At 33.9% G+C, this 22,585-nt stretch overlaps 1 protein-coding gene across 2 annotated transcripts in view; it reads left to right on the top strand.

Moving 5' to 3' along the window:
• The window catches only part of LOC100374680 (protein sidekick-1-like), a 101,614-nt gene that overhangs the window by 48,849 nt on the left and 30,180 nt on the right, over positions 1-22,585 (top strand). The window contains exons 13-25 of one of the 2 annotated variants that reach the window (XM_085492194.1): positions 301-369; positions 1,253-1,564; positions 2,517-2,640; positions 3,776-3,957; positions 4,640-4,774; positions 5,932-6,108; positions 6,704-6,774; positions 10,098-10,323; positions 11,011-11,087; positions 11,566-11,812; positions 12,124-12,264; positions 12,572-12,766; positions 17,345-17,404. In XM_085492194.1, coding sequence (XP_085348320.1) covers positions 301-369; positions 1,253-1,564; positions 2,517-2,640; positions 3,776-3,957; positions 4,640-4,774; positions 5,932-6,108; positions 6,704-6,774; positions 10,098-10,323; positions 11,011-11,087; positions 11,566-11,812; positions 12,124-12,264; positions 12,572-12,766; positions 17,345-17,404 — 2,016 coding nt within the window. The remainder of the gene's footprint in view (positions 1-300; positions 370-1,252; positions 1,565-2,516; positions 2,641-3,775; positions 3,958-4,639; positions 4,775-5,931; positions 6,109-6,703; positions 6,775-10,097; positions 10,324-11,010; positions 11,088-11,565; positions 11,813-12,123; positions 12,265-12,571; positions 12,767-17,344; positions 17,405-22,585) is intronic. The other variant, XM_085492195.1, reaches the window with a different exon arrangement.

Below are 22,585 nucleotides of genomic sequence, written 5' to 3' on the forward strand. Positions count from 1 at the left end.
GAGTAAAAAACTGAAAATTAACTCAAATTTTGTCTATTGGCTCCAAAATTAGGATTCATTTCCAGAAATAGTGAAGAATATAAAAAAAAGTGCAGAATAATGGTGAAAAAGTTAATTGTTTTAAAAAATAAAATATAATTATTTATGAAGTTGTTCCTCTAGATCCAGGTTTTTGAAAAATATATGCAGAATCATGTTTTGAACTAAATTCACAGACAAAAATCTGTATTCAAATAGGCCATCACTTCTTTCTTGCTATCTTAATACAAGTATAAAACTATCTGTGTATTTATGTTATAGGAGAATATCATTGTATTGCTCATAATCCTGCTGGTAGTGGCAGAACCACATTTCAACTTACGGTATCAGGTAAGATTTAGGATTTCAAACACATATACCCAGATATACATTCATAACTGCACTGTACAGAGCTTTCATGGATAACAAACAATATAAAGGGAAAGGGAGGTGTACTATTTAAATCTTAGAGAAAAAATTGTAGATGAATATACGCAATCAGGGACAGAACTGCACAAGTGAACCTCCCTCTTCTATTTCTTTGCTAATGATAGTGTGAGGGTGCTATAACCCCCACATGGTTTTGAAATCTGTTTTCCTGTTATGGACTCTGCATGAACATCATATATTGGCCACTGCACAGTCGCTCTGCACATTTTAAGGCTATCATGTCTACATAGTTTCATAGGTTCTTAGAAGTGCATGTACTCTGTATTGTTTTATAAATCAGAAAAACAGTTTTGACAGTTTAGGACTTTCTCATACACAGGAACTGTGAAGTTTTCTCGAAATATTTTTTTTTATTTTCCCTTCAATGCCAATATAAACAATAGCAGGGTAATATTAGACCATTTTCCGTTCATTGTGAAATCCCACATTATGCGAAAAATCCAATGTAAAATAAAGGTCAAAACAATGCTTGAGATTCAACAAACACGAAAATATACATTTGATGATACTCAATTTTGATGAAGTAAGTACTTCTCAATCCCATATTCCCTTCTGAAAGATCAGCATTTCGACATTGGGCTATGAAAAAAAAAAAAGGAAATCAAAATCCAATTGTCAGATTTTTGCGGCAGGTGTTCAATCAGCGTTTTTCTTGCAATATATGAGATCTCACAGTGAACAAAGAATCGCTTTGATATGTGAAATGTACAGATGTTAAAATATTATTGATAATGCATGGGGATATTATCATGGTGTTATCTTTTCTTGCATGGGATGAAACAAGGTTTGACTACAGCTCTTCCTGTTTCCCCGGTAACCATCAAGGCTCCTCACCTTACATCCACATCGTCCATTGCGCAACCTCAGACATCTCGAACAGATTCACTAATGCATTCAGTCAAAGCGACTGAGCGACAGTCTACCCAAGTACCGACCATTTCAACTCCTGATAAGCCTCCTAAGGCTACCTACCAAACCTACGAATCAACACCCAAACCACCCATCGTTGAAAGCTCCTCAACTCCACATTCCAGTATACAAGGAACATCCACATTTCCATTTACCACAGAGACTTTCTTCACTCTGTCAGTAACAGGTAACATGCCTATGTTTAAGTGCCAACATCAACTTTTGTCAACATTCACACATTTTAAATCCACATTATTTTTTCGTAATGATTTCAAAATGTTGGTCATGACTTGTAGCCATAAGGAAATTATATTTATTTAGTTCAAAATTATCAAAATAGTTTTAGCAAAATGCATATAAACAGACAAAATATTAGACCAAAAGAGAAATGTTGGTGCTTAAAAGGTTAAAGCAAATTCAGATATTGTGCTACTGAGCATATGTGCAATGCATTATGGGAGATAACTTCCTATTGTGTTTAATGGGGTATGCCATTATAATTTTTAACAATATTAGGATTGATGAAATTAACTATTTAAGTTTTTTGAGATAGAAAACAAATGCAAGAAAACAAAGACAAAATGTAAATGTTTCCATTTTTCATAACAGTACAAGAAAATTGTTTTAAATTAGTAAAATATATTTCGCTTTTATTTTATGAAGGAATTTATAATAAATTTTCCTCCAGTAACCTTTGATTACCATAGTCGATCTTACATTAACTTTTTCGTATTTTTACAAAAAAAATTATTAAAGACTGTAGGCAATTATGTCCGTCATGGAAAAATACATAGAATTATTGAAACTGTTGCACAAAAATTTTGGCTGGAAAAATTATAGCATGCAAAAAATGTTTTAAGTTTAATTTACACAATGTTTTCTCATCCTTTTGATATCACTGTATTTATAAGTTAGTAATGAATGAAGATACTGTTGATAGAGTTTCTTCTGAACCACTTAGATACATGCTTTATGGAAATATTATTGTTCTCAATATTGTCTGAAAAAAAAGTTGTCTACTTCATGTTTAGAATACCACAACTCAAAATCTTGATGAGAATCACTGAAATATTGTGTTCATTTCAATTGATATATTCTTGAATGCTTTTTTATAATGTCATTGTACTTTGTTTTAATAGTTAAAGCCACAGCACCTTTAGTGATGAGTGCTACAGCTGTGTCTACCAGTGAAGTCATACTGACTTGGATTCCGGGTACTATTACAGAGACTATTTTGTACTATGTGATACAGTATGCACAAAGGTAACAAGTCCAAGTGATTTCCTTTCTGTTAAAGCGGGAGGGTCATCACCTGCTCACACGCGGAAATTGAGTCCAAAGGGATGATAACAACACACGCTAAAAACTCAAAGGCTCATGGGTAGACGCTTGTTTGTAAACATTGACACGCTATAGCCATCTGACGAATGTGCAGATGACGACTCCCTCGCTTTAAAATCAACAAAAAAGGTCACAGCACCTTGTTAACGGGAAAATGTGTACTCTTGTCAAGTACTCTGAAGACCAGGTTTTGACATACTAAAAGTCAAAAAGAACACTTGAATGCAGTACATGTTTTTTTGATCCATCTATATGTGTAAAATTATGTATGATTTCATTGTTATCTCTTAGGAACGGCATCGGCTAATTCTTCACCTTCTTTACATTTTGCTGTGTGAAAAGTTTAAAGAGGAGTACTTGACTCGTTTCCATGGAAACAGTAATATTGAGATTTTCCCACAGAAATATGAAGCTCTACTTGAGCCTTCATTTTGAAATGAAAATTGACAAAACTACATACACAAATAAGTTTTAGAATTCAACAAGTAGTTCGGGTCTACTAAGTTTTCTCTTTGAACAATAAAATAGCCAGTCACAGGGAAAAATCTGTTGACATACAACACGTACATATTCACTTCATTTATGGCACAGGCATGAAAACCTCTTCACAGGATCTGTCAAGACAAACAAACATTAAAGATATAAGTGAAATATACCGGTAAAAAAAAAAAGTAAATACATGGGTATGAATTACATCAAAATGCAATTTACATTACACCTTTGACTAAACATTTTGTCGATTTATAACGGTCATTAACTGCTTTCAAAAAGTAAACTTACAACCAGATTTATTGATACGAGAATTCATTTTAACAATATCTTATAGCTAGCCGTACATCTGAAGAACTGCGAAAACTTTTCTAATTTATATTTATACAAGATCAATTTGAAAGAGACCGATTTAGCGTAGCCGCCATGTAGGAACTTTAAAAAAAGTTTTTCAAGTATTCTAGAGCAATTATAGAACCCATTAACAATATGATATAAAAACACAACATCTTAAAATAAATGCTTTAATATATTATTAAACATTGAAATACTTTCCATATATGTTCAGGTACTCGTCTGATTGGCTGACGTATCCTAACACTGCTCCGTACGTAGGTGGGACAGAGACCTACAGAGTATCAGGGTTGCAATCCAATACAGAATACATATTCCAAGTGTTAGCAATGAATCAATATGGATTAAGTCAACCAAGCAATCAGATGGCAGCATCTACCTTATCCGACAGAATAGGTAATGCAAGTGTAATACTGTAAAATACTTTATTTTAGTTGAAATTAATTTTCTCTGAAAAAGTTTTTTTGGGTGTTTTTTCTATGGAATTTATTTTCACTGATTTTTGACGAGTTGAATGTAAAATATAGGAAAAAAGGTATATTAGCTGGATTTTATTTGCACTGAATCATTCCTTCAGTGAAAATAGCGAAGATTAATTCTAAGCAAAAGTAAAGTATTTTACAGTATTATAAATAAAATATTTCATTTTTGCTTCAAATTTATTTTCACTATTTTTAGTGTAGGGATGATTCAGTGAAAATAAGATCCAGTTAATACAATATTTTACATTCTACTGATCAAAAAATAGTGAAAATTATTTCCATACAAAAAAACCCATATGTCTTTACAGTAGTTACTCTTTTGACAGTTTTAATTGGCAATATCATGAACTACCGTACATCATTTTATTCATGCAAATAATCATATCATTATTTTTTCAATATTTTAAATCAATATCAGTGTACAATCAGTCATCTGTATGGACCTGCTGTTTTATATGAAAATTTGGTTCATTTTATTGGTTGCAGTAGCCATGGCAGCTAACATGTAGAATTTTTTCCCTTAATACGTTGATATTGCCATATGGTTTCTTCCAGTCAAATTTACTGAAATCGTCTGTTTACTTCATTCTATTCAGGTCCATCACCACCTAGGAACTTGCAGGTTATTGGAGTGAACTCAACATCCATACATTTACAGTGGGAAATACCGGAGGAAAGAGACAGTGATATCGTAGCCTATGAGATACAGTTCATACAAACAGACTTGATAGGTTAGTACAGTAGGCATGTACAAGGTTGTACAATCTATAATGCATAACAGTCAGGGACACCGTTTTTTTGTTACATTAATGGGTAGGTCTATTTTGGGCTTAGAAAGTTTTGATGAATGAAAACCCAATACACTGAGTGTCCTGTGCCCCCCCCCCCCCACACACACCAGATTCAGATTCACTCACTGTATGCTAGTCGTTAACTGGGACTGATTGATTCTTGAAAAGAAGATTAAATTGTAGAATTGCTATTTTAATGTGAATGTTCTCGCAGTCCTTTTAATAGACCATTTTCCGTTCACTTTGAGATCCCACGTTATGCGTGAAATTGAACATAAAAACGGGACAAAGAAAGGTCATAGCGTTGTAGTGACGTCAAACATCATGTGGGATTTGACAACCGCAAAAGTATTTTAATAGGGGATATTTCCATGCTTAATAATGTGCTGTACACATTTGATGATGGTCAATTTCTATGAAGTAAGGGTATTCAAATGCAATATTCCCTGTAAAAAATCGGCCTTCCGATGTGAGATACGAAATAAAAAAAATCAAGTTCAAAATCAAATTTGATTTGATTTTTGCGACAGACGCACGCGTCTTTCATGCAAATCGCAAGACCTCGCATTTGAATGGAAAATCGCCTGTTATTAGAGAAAGATATCCATGTGTTAAAATGTTGTTGTTGTTTTTTCCTAATCAAATTTCGTGAGGAATAAACGGTGTAATGCCATTTTCAGTGTTCTTTCAGTAAATTCCAAAATATTGCTCCCCATTTGCATAATACTACTATTTACTTTGTATATATATTTTATAACAACAGATGTAATTACATACCAATGAGCTCTGTTGTTTTCTTGAAAGTTCAAACTTGGCATTTCATTGGCCAAGCTGCCATGCTTGAAATGCATGTGTAGAACCCTGATTCTGTGTTACCATAGTACATGTATGTCCTAGACTGATTTATGAAAATATATACATTGCTATAGTTACGTAATTGTGAAAAATGTCTTAATTAATAATAGATAGATTGTTTACCATCTTCCCTTTGACTGCCTGGTACAAAAATATTTAAAGGGAGCCTTTGAGTTTACTCTGTCTGTGTGTATGTTCCACTGATATCTCACAAACTGCTTACAATGATTGATTTTTTTCAGGCGGTGGAACACTTGAAATTGAATCAACTGGTGTCTATATCTCAACTGCCGTCATTTCAAATCTTCTCACATTCACCACTTATAGACTTCGTGTCAGAGCTGCGAGTTTTTACGATGGTGGTATACGACAATGGGGAAACTACTCCGAGTATGTGCAAACACAAACACTACATGGTGGTAAGAGACACAATTTATCACTAGCCACAACAAACTTGTTATGAGACAGTAACTTTTTGCTGAGAGACCAGTGTTAATGTCGTATGTGTGTCAAATTTTATTTCCCAAAAATTTTTCAATAAGTGATCCAGTTTCATTGAGCTTCACATAGTGCACTAATTATTTGTAAGCATCATTATTATATACATGTAAATAAAGTTTGAAAAAAATCTCTGTTTCTCATTTATGTCCAAAATTACATGTGCCGATTTTCACCTATGACAACTTGGGAAAACTCGCCATGAAAATGCCTCTCATTTCAATCAAAAACGTCTCATTTTCCAATGATATGAGAAACAGATTTTTTATTTCCAAGCCTGAACTAGACTAAATATTATCAACAATTTTGCTGTTGAAGTTGTTCTTCCCAAGTTGTAGGTTTTATATGCAACAACAATGCAGGAATAATAACATTAATTTAATGTATCTACTTTTTTACTATTTTTTTTAATTAACTGCATATTAATACATCTTATTTCATAGTAATTTATTAATTAATCACACATTCATTGCTTGCACATTAAGCTAACATTAAATTCATTGTTTAAATTTCTAGCACCACTAAATTCACCCACTTTAGTTACCGCGGTGACAATGTCCAGTACAAGTATTCACGTCACCTGGCAGGTAAGGCAGATGTTAACATGAGAAGGTGCTCTGTTACTTTGTTAGATTGTACCAGTAGAGGGCGCACTAGCAGTACTAGACTGGAGTGCTGTTACTTATGGAGATTGTACCAGTAGAGGGCGCACTAGCAGTACTAGACAAGAGTGCTCTGTTACTTTGTTAGATTGTGACAGTAGAGGGTGCACTAGCAGTGCAAGACAAGAGTCAGGGGGGGGAGTTGCATGACTCGATTGGTTGAAATACTCATCTCATTTGCACAAATTAATATTCATGAGCAATGAAAAACTCGTCTTTTCAGTAAAATTGTGCCAAAATGCTTTCCGATAGCATACATGTTAGTTCTAAATTGATTGATTATATCGTTACGAGCTGAAAAAATAATTGGAAAAATGATGTAAAGGTAATTTTTGAGACACATTTTCGATCAGACTCCAGCTAACTATTGAAAGTAAACACAGGTTTTCTCTTTACCGTGGTCATAGCAAGTTATGAAATTCATGGAGAATGCAGAGGCACGTTTATATTTCACTCTAGTACTAGTGCTCAAAATTGCTCAAAATGTTTTCGGTGACTTTTATCAGTGACAAGTTACCTAATTAGTATGCATTTCAATGAACCACAGTGTGTGTGTATGCGCAGTTTGAAATGGAACAGATTTGAACGCAATAAAATCACGCGTAGAACTCGGGCTCCAGCAAGAAATTGTGGCGTCAAACTGGTTGTCGGTTGAATTGTTTTGAAATAGACATAATTTTGGAGCCTGTATTTTGTCTATGAAATGTTTCTAAGGCCACACTGATTTAATTTTATGGATGACATCCTCTGAAGACCCCAAAACTAATGCGAGAGGGCGAAAAAAAAAAAAATTCGGCCAAACAAAAAAATGCTGCTAAAACCACAGGACTACGGAGCAATTATTACGAATTTAACCACAGTGTATCAAAAAAACAACAAGTCTTTATTTGAAGGAGGCACATGCTGATGTACACATTTCGTACTGTATTACTGTCACAGGTATCAGCTTTGATTTTGAAAAGGCAAGAAGATAAGGCAGATGTTAGCTTTGCCAAAGGCATACACATCAACTCAATAATAAAGAAAAACTTACTGTGCTGTATTGAAAAAAAAATAATTAAAAATGAACAATAAGTTTGTCAACAGCAGTCTGGAAATTAACTTCTTTGACATTCAAACTACAGCTTTTAAAGTGACACTTCAGATAGACTAAAGCATAAGTGTAGACACAAATGCTCTAGAACTACTTCAACTATGTAACAAATTATAAGAGGCTCGATATTGAAAAAAAAACACCAACAGAGAGTCAACAAAAATTTGGATGCAGAAAATTATGTACATGTATCTTGATGAAAATGCGTCATATGATCAAAATATTACTGAATGTGTGTGCAAGCAAATTATCCGAATCAGAAAATGAAAAAAAAAATAATAAGAAACTTTTCTTCACCCCGTAAGGGACTTCGGCCAAGGAGCTTCTGCTGCTTTCGTTGCAGTTTTGTCGACTTCAATGCGGACAAAGCAATCGAACTGATTTGTCGCCTGACCGACTTTTAGGCCACCATACACCTCCACTCCTCTCCCATTTCTCTCATCATTGCAGAAGAAATGCGGGACAGCCACTCTGGACAATATGTTCTCAATGTTGTCTGGGCGAAACTCGCTTGCCGCTACCGACCTCTCGTATAGCTGTGTAAACGTCTCCCTGGCCAATGTCAATTGCGTACCAGTCTACAACAATCCCTCCGTTTCACCTCTGAACTTTTATGCTCACGTATTTTGGTGGTGTGGTCGCCATGTTGGATCATTTATGGCAAAATTTGCATGTTTTGAGGCAATCTCTTTCTCATAGGTCTTTGCGCTATACGTAACGCGCATCTAACTGTGCGGAGTTTGGTTTTGAGGTAGTCCAAAACGAGTTTTACGACAAGTCGGCGCTTTGCGACAATATGAGTTGGCAAGTTCCGGACAGAAAACCGATCTGTAGAGACTCGTCGTCGGAGATTTTTTTTTTTTTTTTTTTTTTTGAGAACAGGCGAAAACTAATGCGCGCGTGGATGTCATCCATAAAATTAAATCGGTGTAGCCTAAGTTTTGTTGAGGATTATTCTGTAAAGGAATGGCTGAAATTATTTTATCTGTTCGTAAAAAAGGACGTTGTTGCTTGACGATGGGCTACGGACGACTGACGTTGAAACGTTCCATTCAGATCAGATGGCGCCCTCTCGTGCCAATCCCCCCCTGACAAGAGTGCTCTGTTACTTTGTTAGATTGTACCAGTAGAGGGCGCACTAGCAGTACTAGTCAAAAGTCAACGATGTAGCTTTTCCATGCATGCACATCTTGAACTCTTGGGTGTGGTGTGCAACGTAAACATGCTTGAGCTTGTGGATGTACCAATCAACCTGATAAAATAAGATTCCCTTTTAGGGACGACGTCAAAAGATCGATGTTGGATAAAAAACTGATTTGCTTTAGTTTGGGGGTGGGGGTGGGGGTGGGGTTGACCTCAAAAAGTTTCCATCCTACAAAAACGATTTTATTTTTTAATGAAGTCAAAAAAAACCTTGGAGTATTTGCAGTTCGTTTTTTTTCTATCCAATCATAGACAAAAATAACAGAAAATGAAAAAAAACACATCCAAAACGAGAAAATGGTTTGGTCCGAGTGTGAATATGTGCGTCAAATGAGGTCCATTTCAGATCATGGACCTAGAGCATGCGCAGAACCCTGAAACGTATGTGTAAATTCCGCTTCATTATTACAACCAACTGCTATGCCATACTACTGTCCGATTATCAATTTGTATTTAATGGTGAATGCAGTCTGACTCCATGATCAATATTTATCAATTAAGTTTCAGTGGGGGGTGGGGAGTTTTGGGATTTCGGACATCGATCTTTTGACGTCGCCCCTTACCAAATATTAGCAGATCAACACATTTTTATTTAGCACCATGGTAAGAGCATGCACCTTGCTTGCACCCCAGTCCTGCTACTTCCAGGAAAATAGTGTATTATGACAGTTGAAGGCGCACTACCACTAATGGCAGATATGAACTTTGAAAGGTGCTCTGTTACTTTGTTAGAGTTTGACTGTAGAGGGTGCACTACCAGTGAAAACTAGTGTCGCTAGAAGATGCTGTAGTAGATATAGTGTCATAGTGATTAGAGGGGGGTGTCCCATATTTCCACACTAATATTGCAAAGAATTTTTGATTTTTGTAAACAAGCAAAATAATTAAACATACACTTATGAAATGTCATTTGAGTAATGTACTAAGCAACTCTGTTCCCTTCCCTTTGTAGGAGCCAGCTGAAGATAATCAGAGTGGCGCCATTACCCGATATGACGTTCTTCTTATTGAGGCAGATACTGGAGAGGAAACTATGATCGTCACAAGTGGTGATACGTATGAAACTATTGTAACTGAATTAAAACCATGGAGAGCATATGATATCAGTGTGAGGGCACATAACACTGAAGGCCCTGGTCCATACACTGAACCTGTGTTCACCACAACCTTAGCTGGAGGTATGGCATCATCATGTCTCAGTCACGTGTAAATTAATTTGTTAACAGGTTATATGAGAATTTGGTTATAAACCAACAACTATTGGTGCGCATTAGGTTTTATAATCAAACCTGTCGATAAAAAAATATGGCAAATGGTAAAACGATGAATTGCAATATCCTGTAAAACTTGGCCATAATGGGAATTTCTTATACTATAAGGCAAAATGGAATTTCTGATGCTTTATCCAAATGCTGTTGGAAACATTACTGGTATATGAAATTGAAGAGTGGAAACAGGATCAGTGTTTTTGTTAAGACTGGGAAACACTATTGGGAAAATGTGGTAATATCAATGCACATAATGCTATACATTAAACCAATTTATGTTGGGAAGTCAGGTAACATCTTCACAAAAACACTGGTGTCCATAGAATGTCATTTGAGTCAAGGCATATACGGAAGAAAGAATTTGATACGTTGAAAAAACCTGTCTACAAACAAGCTGCTCTCTGATTGGTCTGTCTGTAAGGTGTTGGGGTTGGGTACCCAATCAGGCACAATCTTGTAAGTGGCTTCGCAGTGACTCAAGAATGTCATCTTCCCAACCAGTATTGCTTACAGGTTTAGAGTGTAAATATCCGCTCAAGGTGATTTTTTTTTCTTTCTTAATAATCATTTTCACTTTTTTATCATCTTTGTTTGTAGTACCAACTGCTGCTCCAATTAATGTGATGGTGTTCCCGATTGATGGTTTGCCGACACAATTACGAGTCACTTGGGAGGTAAGAATAAAATGCAGATCAAAAATACAAAGTCCTGGTGTGGATGATCAACTCAACAAATCTGGAATTGAAAGATTCATTTTCGGTTGCCATGACGTGGTGAAGTAATCAGGGTATTTACAATTCCCTGAACTCTTTTGTATTTTCGTCATAATGCTAAATTACAGAAGAATGTTATACTGTAAAATACTTTATTTTCACTTGAAATACATTTTCGCTGAAGAAATAATTCAGTAAAAATAAAATTCCTTTTTTTTTTTTATATTTTACATTGAGCTCATCAAAAATACAAAACAGCCAAAAAGTCTTTTCAGCGAAAATTTATTCCAGCTAAAATAAAGTATTTTGCAGTAGATGTCATGATGTATTAATGACCTCATCTCAGTTTGCTGATTTTTTTCATTCATGTGTACTTACGTCAGACTGATACGTGTACCTATTTGCTATAGTTCGAAGTGTTTTCAATTATATATTTTAGGAAGTTGCTGCTGAACACAAAAATGGCGTTGTGGATGGCTATCTTATGATATACCATAAATCGGACTCATCCCCAAGTACTGCACTCATGGTTGATATACCCGATGGTGACCAGTTTGAAATTAATATCACTGATCTCTCACCGCACACTGAGTACAATGTAAAATTACTGGCTTATAACATTGTTAATGGACAGAACTCTGGTGGGCCATTTAGTGACGATGTGACCGGAAAGACCACTGAAGGATGTGAGTATAAATTAAAACACCCTCTTCAAAAGTTCTGAATGCTTATATGTGGTTTTTAAAGCAAATGAAGAACGTAGAGTCTCAGAAGGCTTCCTATCACAGATAAAGTGTTCATCAGATAGATTTATATCACAGTGTTTGCTTTGTCATTTTTATCATTTTCTTCATTCTCGTAATATGAACTGTCCCATACGTAAAAATAAAGAAAATTACATTATTTCTACTGTCGAGTAACAATCTACCTGTTTGAATAAACAGACATTGAATAATGAAGTTTTTTGTTTCATGCAAGTCTTGTTTGTTTTTGGCAGTGCCAGGACCAGTGAAAGATGTTGTAGTTATCAGGGGTTTTACTTATCTTCTGTTGATATGGCAACCGCCATCAATTGCAGATAGGAATGGTATAATTATTGGCTATACTATTAAATATATCATGGTCATTGACACACAAGGTACGTCACATTTTCGTTTCATATTTACGCCATGTGTAAGTTTGTTGTTGGATTTATTCCCACAATATTTTCTCTTAAGTTGACGTCAGCTGGCATGAGTAATTACCGACAGAGTTTTGTATCAATCTGAGGAGCAGCAGGCAAAGATTGATATTACTCTGGCTGTACTCATGAATATATGCTGATGTCTACTTAAGGTAGAGATACAAGATATACAGGTGATAAAATGCAAGATCTGATACGATAACTCACCGAATACATATTTGAGTCAATTTAATGAGAATTTTCTTTCTTTTTTTCTTCATAGATCCTGATGTTTCAGATTTTGATGACATTGGAGTAGATTTCCGAAATTCCAGCCATGGTGCTGTGATAACCGCCAGCCCACCGTATAACTTGACTGGTTTGATACCAGATACAACATACATAGTGTCCATAACTGCTAGTACATCTGCTGGTATGGGAATGCAGCCTGTGGTGAAACGTACAGACACCACATCAGGTAAGGGTTGGAATATCTTCCTTCAGACATCAGTATTCAAAGATAGGTATTATAACATAATAATTGTTGGGTTTTGGTAATCTCGGAAAATCTTGTATTAATGAAATTATCAAATTGCCAAACATCTGCTGGCAAAAGTTTAATTATTATTATTGTATTTATTCGGTCTGGGAACATGTACACTTTATTTGTGTTGCTCAGCTTTTTATTTGTTATTTTAATTTGTTGACAGACTTGCTATTATCCGATAGTGGTATTTACATGTGTATGACTGGTGGCATTGTTCATCATTAACATTTTCTAGCGCAGATTAAAATCAACGAGTAATACTTAAAGATAATTTGCTATTGATCTCCAATTCTTATTGATTGATTGATTGATTACCTCACCACAATATATGCTCACTAATTTTAAATCACTATGAGCTACACTTACACCGATAATCCCAATTTTAGACTCTTGAAATTTCTGTAAAATACTAGGCTTGAATTATTTTTCACTGAAATGACATTTTGGTTGTTTTATATGAAGTTTATTATATTGATTTTTGATGAATTGAATGTAATATAAAAGAAAATAATGAAAATAAAGTAATTTACAGTAATGGAAAATAAAAAATTTAATCCTCCCAGAGCCACCCACTCACCCTCAAGGTATGGTGAAGGAAAGAAGTATGTAGCACGAACACAGTACATGTTTGTAGCACATAACCATTGAATGATTTCTGTTGTGTATGTTTGTATAACCATTGAATGATTTCTGTTGTGTATGTTTGTATAACCAATGAATGATTTCTGTTGTGTATGTTTGTATAACCAATGAATGATTTCTGTTGTGTATGTTTGTATAACCAATGAATGATTTCTGTTGTGTATGTTTGTATAACCAATGAATGATTTCTGTTGTGTATGTTTGTATAACCAATGAATGATTTCTGTTGTGTATGTTTGTATAACCAATGAATGATTTCTGTTGTGTATGTTTGTATAACCATTGAATGATTTCTGTTGTGTATGTTTGTATAACCAATGAATGATTTCTGTTGTGTATGTTTGTATAACCAATGAATGATTTCTGTTGTGTATGTTTGTATAACCAATGAATGATTTCTGTTGTGTATGTTTGTATAACCAATGAATGATTTCTGTTGTGTATGTTTGTATAACCAATGAATGATTTCTGTTGTGTATGTTTGTATAACCATTGAATGATTTCTGTTGTGTATGTTTGTATAACCAATGAATGATTTCTGTTGTGTATGTTTGTATAACCAATGAATGATTTCTGTTGTGTATGTTTGTATAACCATTGAATGATTTCTGTTGTGTATGTTTGTATAACCATTGAATGATTTCTGTTGTGTATGTTTGTATAACCATTGAATGATTTCTGTTGTGTATGTTTGTATAACCATTGAATGATTTCTGTTGTGTATGTTTGTATAACCATTGAATGATTTCTGTTGTGTATGTTTGTATAACCATTGAATGATTTCTGTTGTGTATGTTTGTATAACCATTGAATGATTTCTGTTGTGTATGTTTGTATAACCATTGAATGATTTCTGTTGTGTATGTTTGTATAACCATTGAATGATTTCTGTTGTGTATGTTTGTATAACCATTGAATGATTTCTGTTGTGTATGTTTGTATAACCAATGAATGATTTCTGTTGTGTATGTTTGTATAACCAATGAATGATTTCTGTTGTGTATGTTTGTATAACCAATGAATGATTTCTGTTGTGTATGTTTGTATAACCAATGAATGATTTCTGTTGTGTATGTTTGTATAACCAATGAATGATTTCTGTTGTGTATGTTTGTATAACCAATGAATGATTTCTGTTGTGTATGTTTGTATAACCATTGAATGATTTCTGTTGTGTATGTTTGTATAACCAATGAATGATTTCTGTTGTGTATGTTTGTATAACCAATGAATAATTTCTGTTGTGTATGTTTGTATAACCAATGAATGATTTCTGTTGTGTATGTTTGTATAACCAATGAATGATTTCTGTTGTGTATGTTTGTATAACCATTGAATGATTTCTGTTGTGTATGTTTGTATAACCAATGAATGATTTCTGTTGTGTATGTTTGTATAACCAATGAATGATTTCTGTTGTGTATGTTTGTATAACCATTGAATGATTTCTGTTGTGTATGTTTGTATAACCATTGAATGATTTCTGTTGTGTATGTTTGTATAACCATTGAATGATTTCTGTTGTGTATGTTTGTATAACCATTGAATGATTTCTGTTGTGTATGTTTGTATAACCAATGAATGATTTCTGTTGTGTATGTTTGTATAACCAATGAATGATTTCTGTTGTGTATGTTTGTATAACCAATGAATGATTTCTGTTGTGTATGTTTGTATAACCAATGAATGATTTCTGTTGTGTATGTTTGTATAACCAATGAATGATTTCTGTTGTGTATGTTTGTATAACCAATGAATGATTTCTGTTGTGTATGTTTGTATAACCATTGAATGATTTCTGTTGTGTATGTTTGTATAACCAATGAATGATTTCTGTTGTGTATGTTTGTATAACCAATGAATGATTTCTGTTGTGTATGTTTGTATAACCAATGAATGATTTCTGTTGTGTATGTTTGTATAACCAATGAATGATTTCTGTTGTGTATGTTTGTATAACCATTGAATGATTTCTGTTGTGTATGTTTGTATAACCAATGAATGATTTCTGTTGTGTATGTTTGTATAACCATTGAATGATTTCTGTTGTGTATGTTTGTATAACCAATGAATGATTTCTGTTGTGTATGTTTGTATAACCATTGAATGATTTCTGTTGTGTATGTTTGTATAACCAATGAATGATTTCTGTTGTGTATGTTTGTATAACCAATGAATGATTTCTGTTGTGTATGTTTGTATAACCAATGAATGATTTCTGTTGTGTATGTTTGTATAACCAATGAATGATTTCTGTTGTGTATGTTTGTATAACCATTGAATGATTTCTGTTGTGTATGTTTGTATAACCAATGAATGATTTCTGTTGTGTATGTTTGTATAACCAATGAATGATTTCTGTTGTGTATGTTTGTATAACCATTGAATGATTTCTGTTGTGTATGTTTGTATAACCAATGAATGATTTCTGTTGTGTATGTTTGTATAACCATTGAATGATTTCTGTTGTGTATGTTTGTATAACCAATGAATGATTTCTGTTGTGTATGTTTGTATAACCAATGAATGATTTCTGTTGTGTATGTTTGTATAACCAATGAATGATTTCTGTTGTGTATGTTTGTATAACCATTGAATGATTTCTGTTGTGTATGTTTGTATAACCAATGAATGATTTCTGTTGTGTATGTTTGTATAACCATTGAATGATTTCTGTTGTGTATGTTTGTATAACCAATGAATGATTTCTGTTGTGTATGTTTGTATAACCAATGAATGATTTCTGTTGTGTATGTTTGTATAACCAATGAATGATTTCTGTTGTGTATGTTTGTATAACCAATGAATGATTTCTGTTGTGTATGTTTGTATAACCATTGAATGATTTCTGTTGTGTATGTTTGTATAACCAATGAATGATTTCTGTTGTGTATGTTTGTATAACCAATGAATGATTTCTGTTGTGTATGTTTGTATAACCATTGAATGATTTCTGTTGTGTATGTTTGTATAACCATTGAATGATTTCTGTTGTGTATGTTTGTATAACCATTGAATGATTTCTGTTGTGTATGTTTGTATAACCAATGAATGATTTCTGTTGTGTATGTTTGTATAACCAATGAATGATTTCTGTTGTGTATGTTTGTATAACCAATGAATGATTTCTGTTGTGTATGTTTGTATAACCAATGAATGATTTCTGTTGTGTATGTTTGTATAACCAATGAATGATGCAATAAATCCTTTCAGTGTCATATATTTTCCCGCCACAATTTTAATGCAATATTTTGCAAATTTTTCAGTATTTTGTATATTTTGATCCTGATTGACTTTATTTTCTGTGGCCTGTCAGTCTTGATCAAAGTTTTTAAAAATCTCTATAAAAAATTATATGAATGGTGAACTAAAATTGAATTTTGTGTTCAAAGGGGCTTAGTCTTTTCCACAAAACGAAACAAAACCCTAAACCTAACCCTAACTTTTTGCATTTTGTTTCATTGGCCTAATAATATCTGAGAAAATTTCACACTGTGAAACACGAAATGAATAGCGCCATCAGTGTTCAACAATTCCAAAATGGCTGTCACGTCATGTCAGCACAAATGAATCGAGCTGTAAAGTAGGCAGAAAAGAGGTGGAAACTAATTATTCTCGACAAATTTATTTCTGTGACGCGGCGATGTTTGAAGTCGTTCAAAATTTTGGTTTAATTTCATTTCGTTATTTTTTTCACGTTTCGTTTCGTGGAAAAGACTAAGCCATTCAAGAGGATTATACTTGCATCATTCTTGTGTCGTATCATTTTGAATATGTAAAACTCATGTTGCTTTAATTCCCTTGTTTCCATGGTGATTGGGAATGCATGTTGTTGCATGTTATAATGTTATGGTTTCATATCTACAGCTGATCTGAATGCGGTTGATTTCACTGCCTCTCCTTTGGAAACCTCTCCAAGTGTAAGGCGTAAGATATACCCGTCTCCTGTCTATACATTCCTTTTATATTCATATTACACAATTTACACATGGTGATTTCAAGTGGTGATTTTAAAAAATATTTCACCTTCGCATGGATAGTTCATATTACTCAGTTTCTGCATCTACATGTTTTATTCACACAGCATAAGCCAGTTCACTGTTTCTAGACTGCCATTTTGTTTTTACCCATGATGCAATAGAATGTCAAAGGTTACATAGTGTGAACTTTGAACCTGTCGTACACACATTATGTAATGGCCACTAGCCCATTTTGGCCAATCTTTTGAGATGTTACATGTTCTATAAATATATATCTGTCTAATGTCACCAGTTACCCCACTTTATCCATGCGTTTTACCAAGTGACAGTTTGCATAAATTTCTAAGATGAAAGATGATTGATATTTTTTCATTATTTCATCGTTTGTATCATTCTGAATGAAAGAAAGGTATCTTTGAAGGAAAATGTCTAGTTGATGTTTCACAGTTTTTATCATATCTTGTTGGATTATTGTATATGTTATTACCCCCTGGTAATCAGAGTGTGATTTTGACATTTTTAACATGTATGTTATTTAAAGATATCAGTGACATAACTCGAACAATTTTTTTGGGGTATGATCATGAAACTTGGAAATCAGTCACTATAAAATATGAACCAAGTTTAATTTTGGTGAAACTAACATGTATAACTTTCAAAATGTACAAGAAAATTTGTCTAAAATAACATTTTGTTAGACAATTAAATAAGTGCAGAAATGAAGACATTTATAACTGCTGATCATGAGACTAGTTTTCAGTCAGTAATCGCTTTCATATGGGGTGAGAATACCGCCAAAATTAGCTTGGTGTCATTATTTGAACATTGTTTAGTTGTTTGGTCTTTATTTGGAAACTTGTTTGGTTATTATTTAGTCACGGTCATTATTCGGTTATTTGGTCTTTATTTAAACATTATTTTGCGCTTATTCCATTATTGTGTTATTACTCCAGCATCGTATTGCTATTGTTTCATTATTTCAACTTTATTTCTTAATTATTTCATTATTGTGTAATTGTTACAATATTATTGTCATTGTTTCATAATGTTACAATTGTGTCGTTATTTAGACATTATCTTGACATTCAATTGTTATAAGATTCGGTTATTTTCATGTCCAAATGTCTTGATATTCGGTTCGCTTAACTTGCGATTACCTCAACATTCGGTTCGCATGAATTGCGATTACCCCAACATTCGATTACCTGACCTACATTAGCTGACCCCGCTATACACGTAGTATTCAATCCATAGTCCCGGGCCGCCTCCGATAAAGCATTGCTCCATATGAAAACATGCACAGAATGGTCGTTTTGTGCACGTTTTCGATACGGCTGCATAGGTATGTCTCTAAACGCTTGCTTCTTGAACTCAGAAGCCCACAAAACCTAATATTACCTGCGAGAACGAAACAAATCCGTCGAGATTTCACGTTTTCCCGTGAAAGGGATGCTGGCTGTTCTCTCTCTGGATTCCCTCCCCGCGTATACAATACAATAATACTTTATTATCACCGTAAAGAAATTACAATCTTTTTTGGGCTCTGAATAATAAAGTTAAATTAAGGTAGATTACCTCAACATTCGGTTCGCATGAATTGCGATTACCCCAACATTCGATTACCTGACCTACATTAGCTGACCCCGCTATACACGTAGTATTCAATCCATAGTCCCGGGCCGCCTCCGATAAAGCATTGCTCCATATGAAAACATGCACAGAATGGTCGTTTTGTGCACGTTTTCGATACGGCTGCATAGGTATGTCTCTAAACGCTTGCTTCTTGAACTCAGAAGCCCACAAAACCTAATATTACCTGCGAGAACGAAACAAATCCGTCGAGATTTCACGTTTTCCCGTGAAAGGGATGCTGGCTGTTCTCTCTCTGGATTCCCTCCCCGCGTATACAATACAATAATACTTTATTATCACCGTAAAGAAATTACAATCTTTTTTGGGCTCTGAATAATAAAGTTAAATTAAGGTAGAGATGAAGTTTATTTGTGAATTTCAATCAAAAATAGTTTCTTTCGTTTTTTATATAGATTTTTATCTAAAGAACATTCTGTGAAAATTTGACCAATGAATTCTTATTGGAACACCGTTAAAATTGCTGTTTATTTTCTGGTTAAAAATAAAAAACACTCACACGTGGCAATGTTTATGTCCAATTGCCTAATTTGCATGAGTAACCAAATAACAGGACCCTTGATTGACAATATGCAAATGGAGATTGTACGGGTCATAGTTCATTCAATTCACGCGCATGTGCAATTATTCTCAAATCAGTTCTCGCTCGCTAGCAAACCAAACATTATATTTCCTCAGCGTTTTTTTCCTAATTTTTGACTCCCATGTGCGAAGCACAAAAGGGAGTCTTTGCAGTTACCCTGTCTGTATGTATGTATGTATGTATGTATGTATGTATGTATGTATGTATGTACATGTATGTATGTATGTATGTCACTTTTTTTGTTCCACCGTTATCTCAAGAACCACTAATCAAATTTTGGTGAAACTTGGTAAATAGATACTCTGGGATAATGCGCAGAGTTGATTAGGTTTTGGTAAAAATTTATGAATATTAATTACCTAATTTGCATGATAATTAACTGATTTTAAGCTGTTCTATGACTGTTCCACTGATTTTTGAAGAACCACTCATTGAATTTCAATGAAACTTGGCACATTGATGCTCTGAACTAATGCGCAGATTTGATTAGTTTTGGGTAAAAATCTGTTAATATTATTAATTACCTAATTTACATAATGATTAATCAATTTTCAGCTTTTCCACTGATATCTCAAGTACTAATCATAACATTTCAATAAAACTTGGTACATAGGTGTCATATGACACTGTACCGACCTGATAGTTTTTAGGGTAATATCAGTACATATTAATTACCTAATTTGCATAATTAATTAATTTTCAGCTTTTGATATTTCGAGTAGTAATGATCACGTTTCAATGAAACTTGGTACATAGTTACTTGTGGACTGTGCAGAGACCTAATTAGTTTTTGGGTAAAATAATTGTGCATATTAATCACCTTATTAGCATAATTAGTTAATTTTCAGCTTTTCACCTGATATCTCAAGTACTAATCATCACATTTCAATGAGACTTGCGACATCTTTTCTAGTACTATGCAGAGACCTGATTAATTTTGGGATAAATAATTGTGCCTATTAATTACCTAATTTGCATAATTAGTTAATTTTTTGCTGTTCTATGGCTGTTGCACTGATGTCTAAAAACCACTCATTGGATTTCAAAGTACCCATCACATTTCAATGAACCTCAGACTATGCACCATATTAGTTTTTGGTAAATATTTATGTTTCTTAATCACCTAATTAACATAATTAATTAATACTGATATCTCAAGTATTGATCATCGCATTTGGATAAAACTTGGTACATAAATGCTCTAGGACAATAGACAGCCTGATTAATTTTTGGTTAAAATCTGTTCATATTAATTCTCTAATTAGCATAATAATTAATATTTTTTTGGTTCTAATCACATTTCAATGAAACTTGGTACATTGTGCAGACCTTTAGTTTTACACTTAAATCTGTTCATATTGGTTACCTTATTTGCATAAATAGTTTTCTGCGTTTCCATCAATATCTCAAGTATAAGTAATTTTGAATTAATTTTTAATGTGTCTCCAAAACTCTCAGCACACGGGAGTTCTTTCTAAGCTTTCTTTGATTATCATTACATTATGCGTGGTGTGAAAAGAAAGAGAGGTAGAAAGAAGATTCAGATGATTTTTATGTCGGAAGAGGCAAAAGCTACACTGAAGGCATCAGCCCACCGAACGAAAAACAAAATCGATGTGAGCGTCCAAACATGACTTTCCCTGAAGGCATGAGTCCGAGTTTCTGATTGACTGAGAGATTTTATTTTTAAATAATTGTTCTCAAAAAATAAACAGTTTACAGTGATAACTGCTCATTGTCGAAACGAAGCTTACCCTTTCACGCTAGTCACAATAAACATCATACTCTTGAATAGGCGTCAATGACTACGGTAAAACTTAGAAAATGACGCCAAAATACACCTTAAAAGTCCCATTTTATTTTTTTTCTAAATCCCATCCCGAATTTACGGCAGAATCTGGTCCCTCAAATAAGGGGCACGTGAGCTTTGATTCTAACCGGATATATTGCACTGGGTCGGGGAGATACAAACTTTTGTGTATCTTTTGTCCAATGGGTACCTGTACTTCGATCATTCGCAAGTTTTGCTAGGTGGTGCGAGACAGCTTTGTTTGCAACCGGACGAACTTTGTTTAATTCAATGAAGCAAACAACTGACAATGCTAAAATAAATTGCAGAGGTACGCTAAAATTAATTGAAAACAACCAAGTAATTTCAATGAAAAATAAATCACAGAGAGAGGTAACTTGATACATTACGGTAACAACTCTTTTGATGCGCTGACCGCTTCTCCGCGTCTGATGTTTTGTTTTCCTTGTCATAATACTTACTGATTGATGATTTTGTTTTGATTTTTGATATCTTTAGCCTGCAACTTGACCACGACCTTTGCTTTTTCCGTGAAAAGTTTACGTCAATTTGACGGACATTCCATTTTTTTAAACTAAAGAAGCACACTGTTTAGCACTCCTATTTTTTTCATTTGCCGATTTCTATTCAGAAAAATTCGACCGCTCGAAAATGCACCTTAATTTTGCACTCTTAAAACATGTCAGATTTCCAACACTAATTATATAAAACCGGTCGAAATTTTAAAACTTTTACGTTAGGAGCTGGAGCTCTCTTCTTGCAGGCGACCGTCGCCGGTAGTACAACAGCATGTTTTGTACGTACATCCGTGCGCTGATTGTCTGCGACTGTCTTAGAAAATTCCTGAATAAGGCGTTGCCAAAATCGGAAAAAAATATAAAAATGCCTCCTTAAAAAACAAACAGAATTCAAATATTTCTTTTAACAAATATGTTGCAGTGGGAAAAATGGGATTGGAAACGATGAACAAAACTTCTGTGCCTCGCGTTTCGATTCTAGGATTACGCGATTATTCATTATTGTGCGTTCGCTTCCTGGAGTTGGTTCTCAATACTACATAAAAATCATCAAGGATAAATAATTTA

This window comes from Saccoglossus kowalevskii, chromosome 17 (assembly GCF_978046115.1).
Source record: "Saccoglossus kowalevskii chromosome 17, keSacKowa6.1, whole genome shotgun sequence".
Lineage (NCBI taxonomy): Eukaryota > Metazoa > Hemichordata > Enteropneusta > Harrimaniidae > Saccoglossus > Saccoglossus kowalevskii.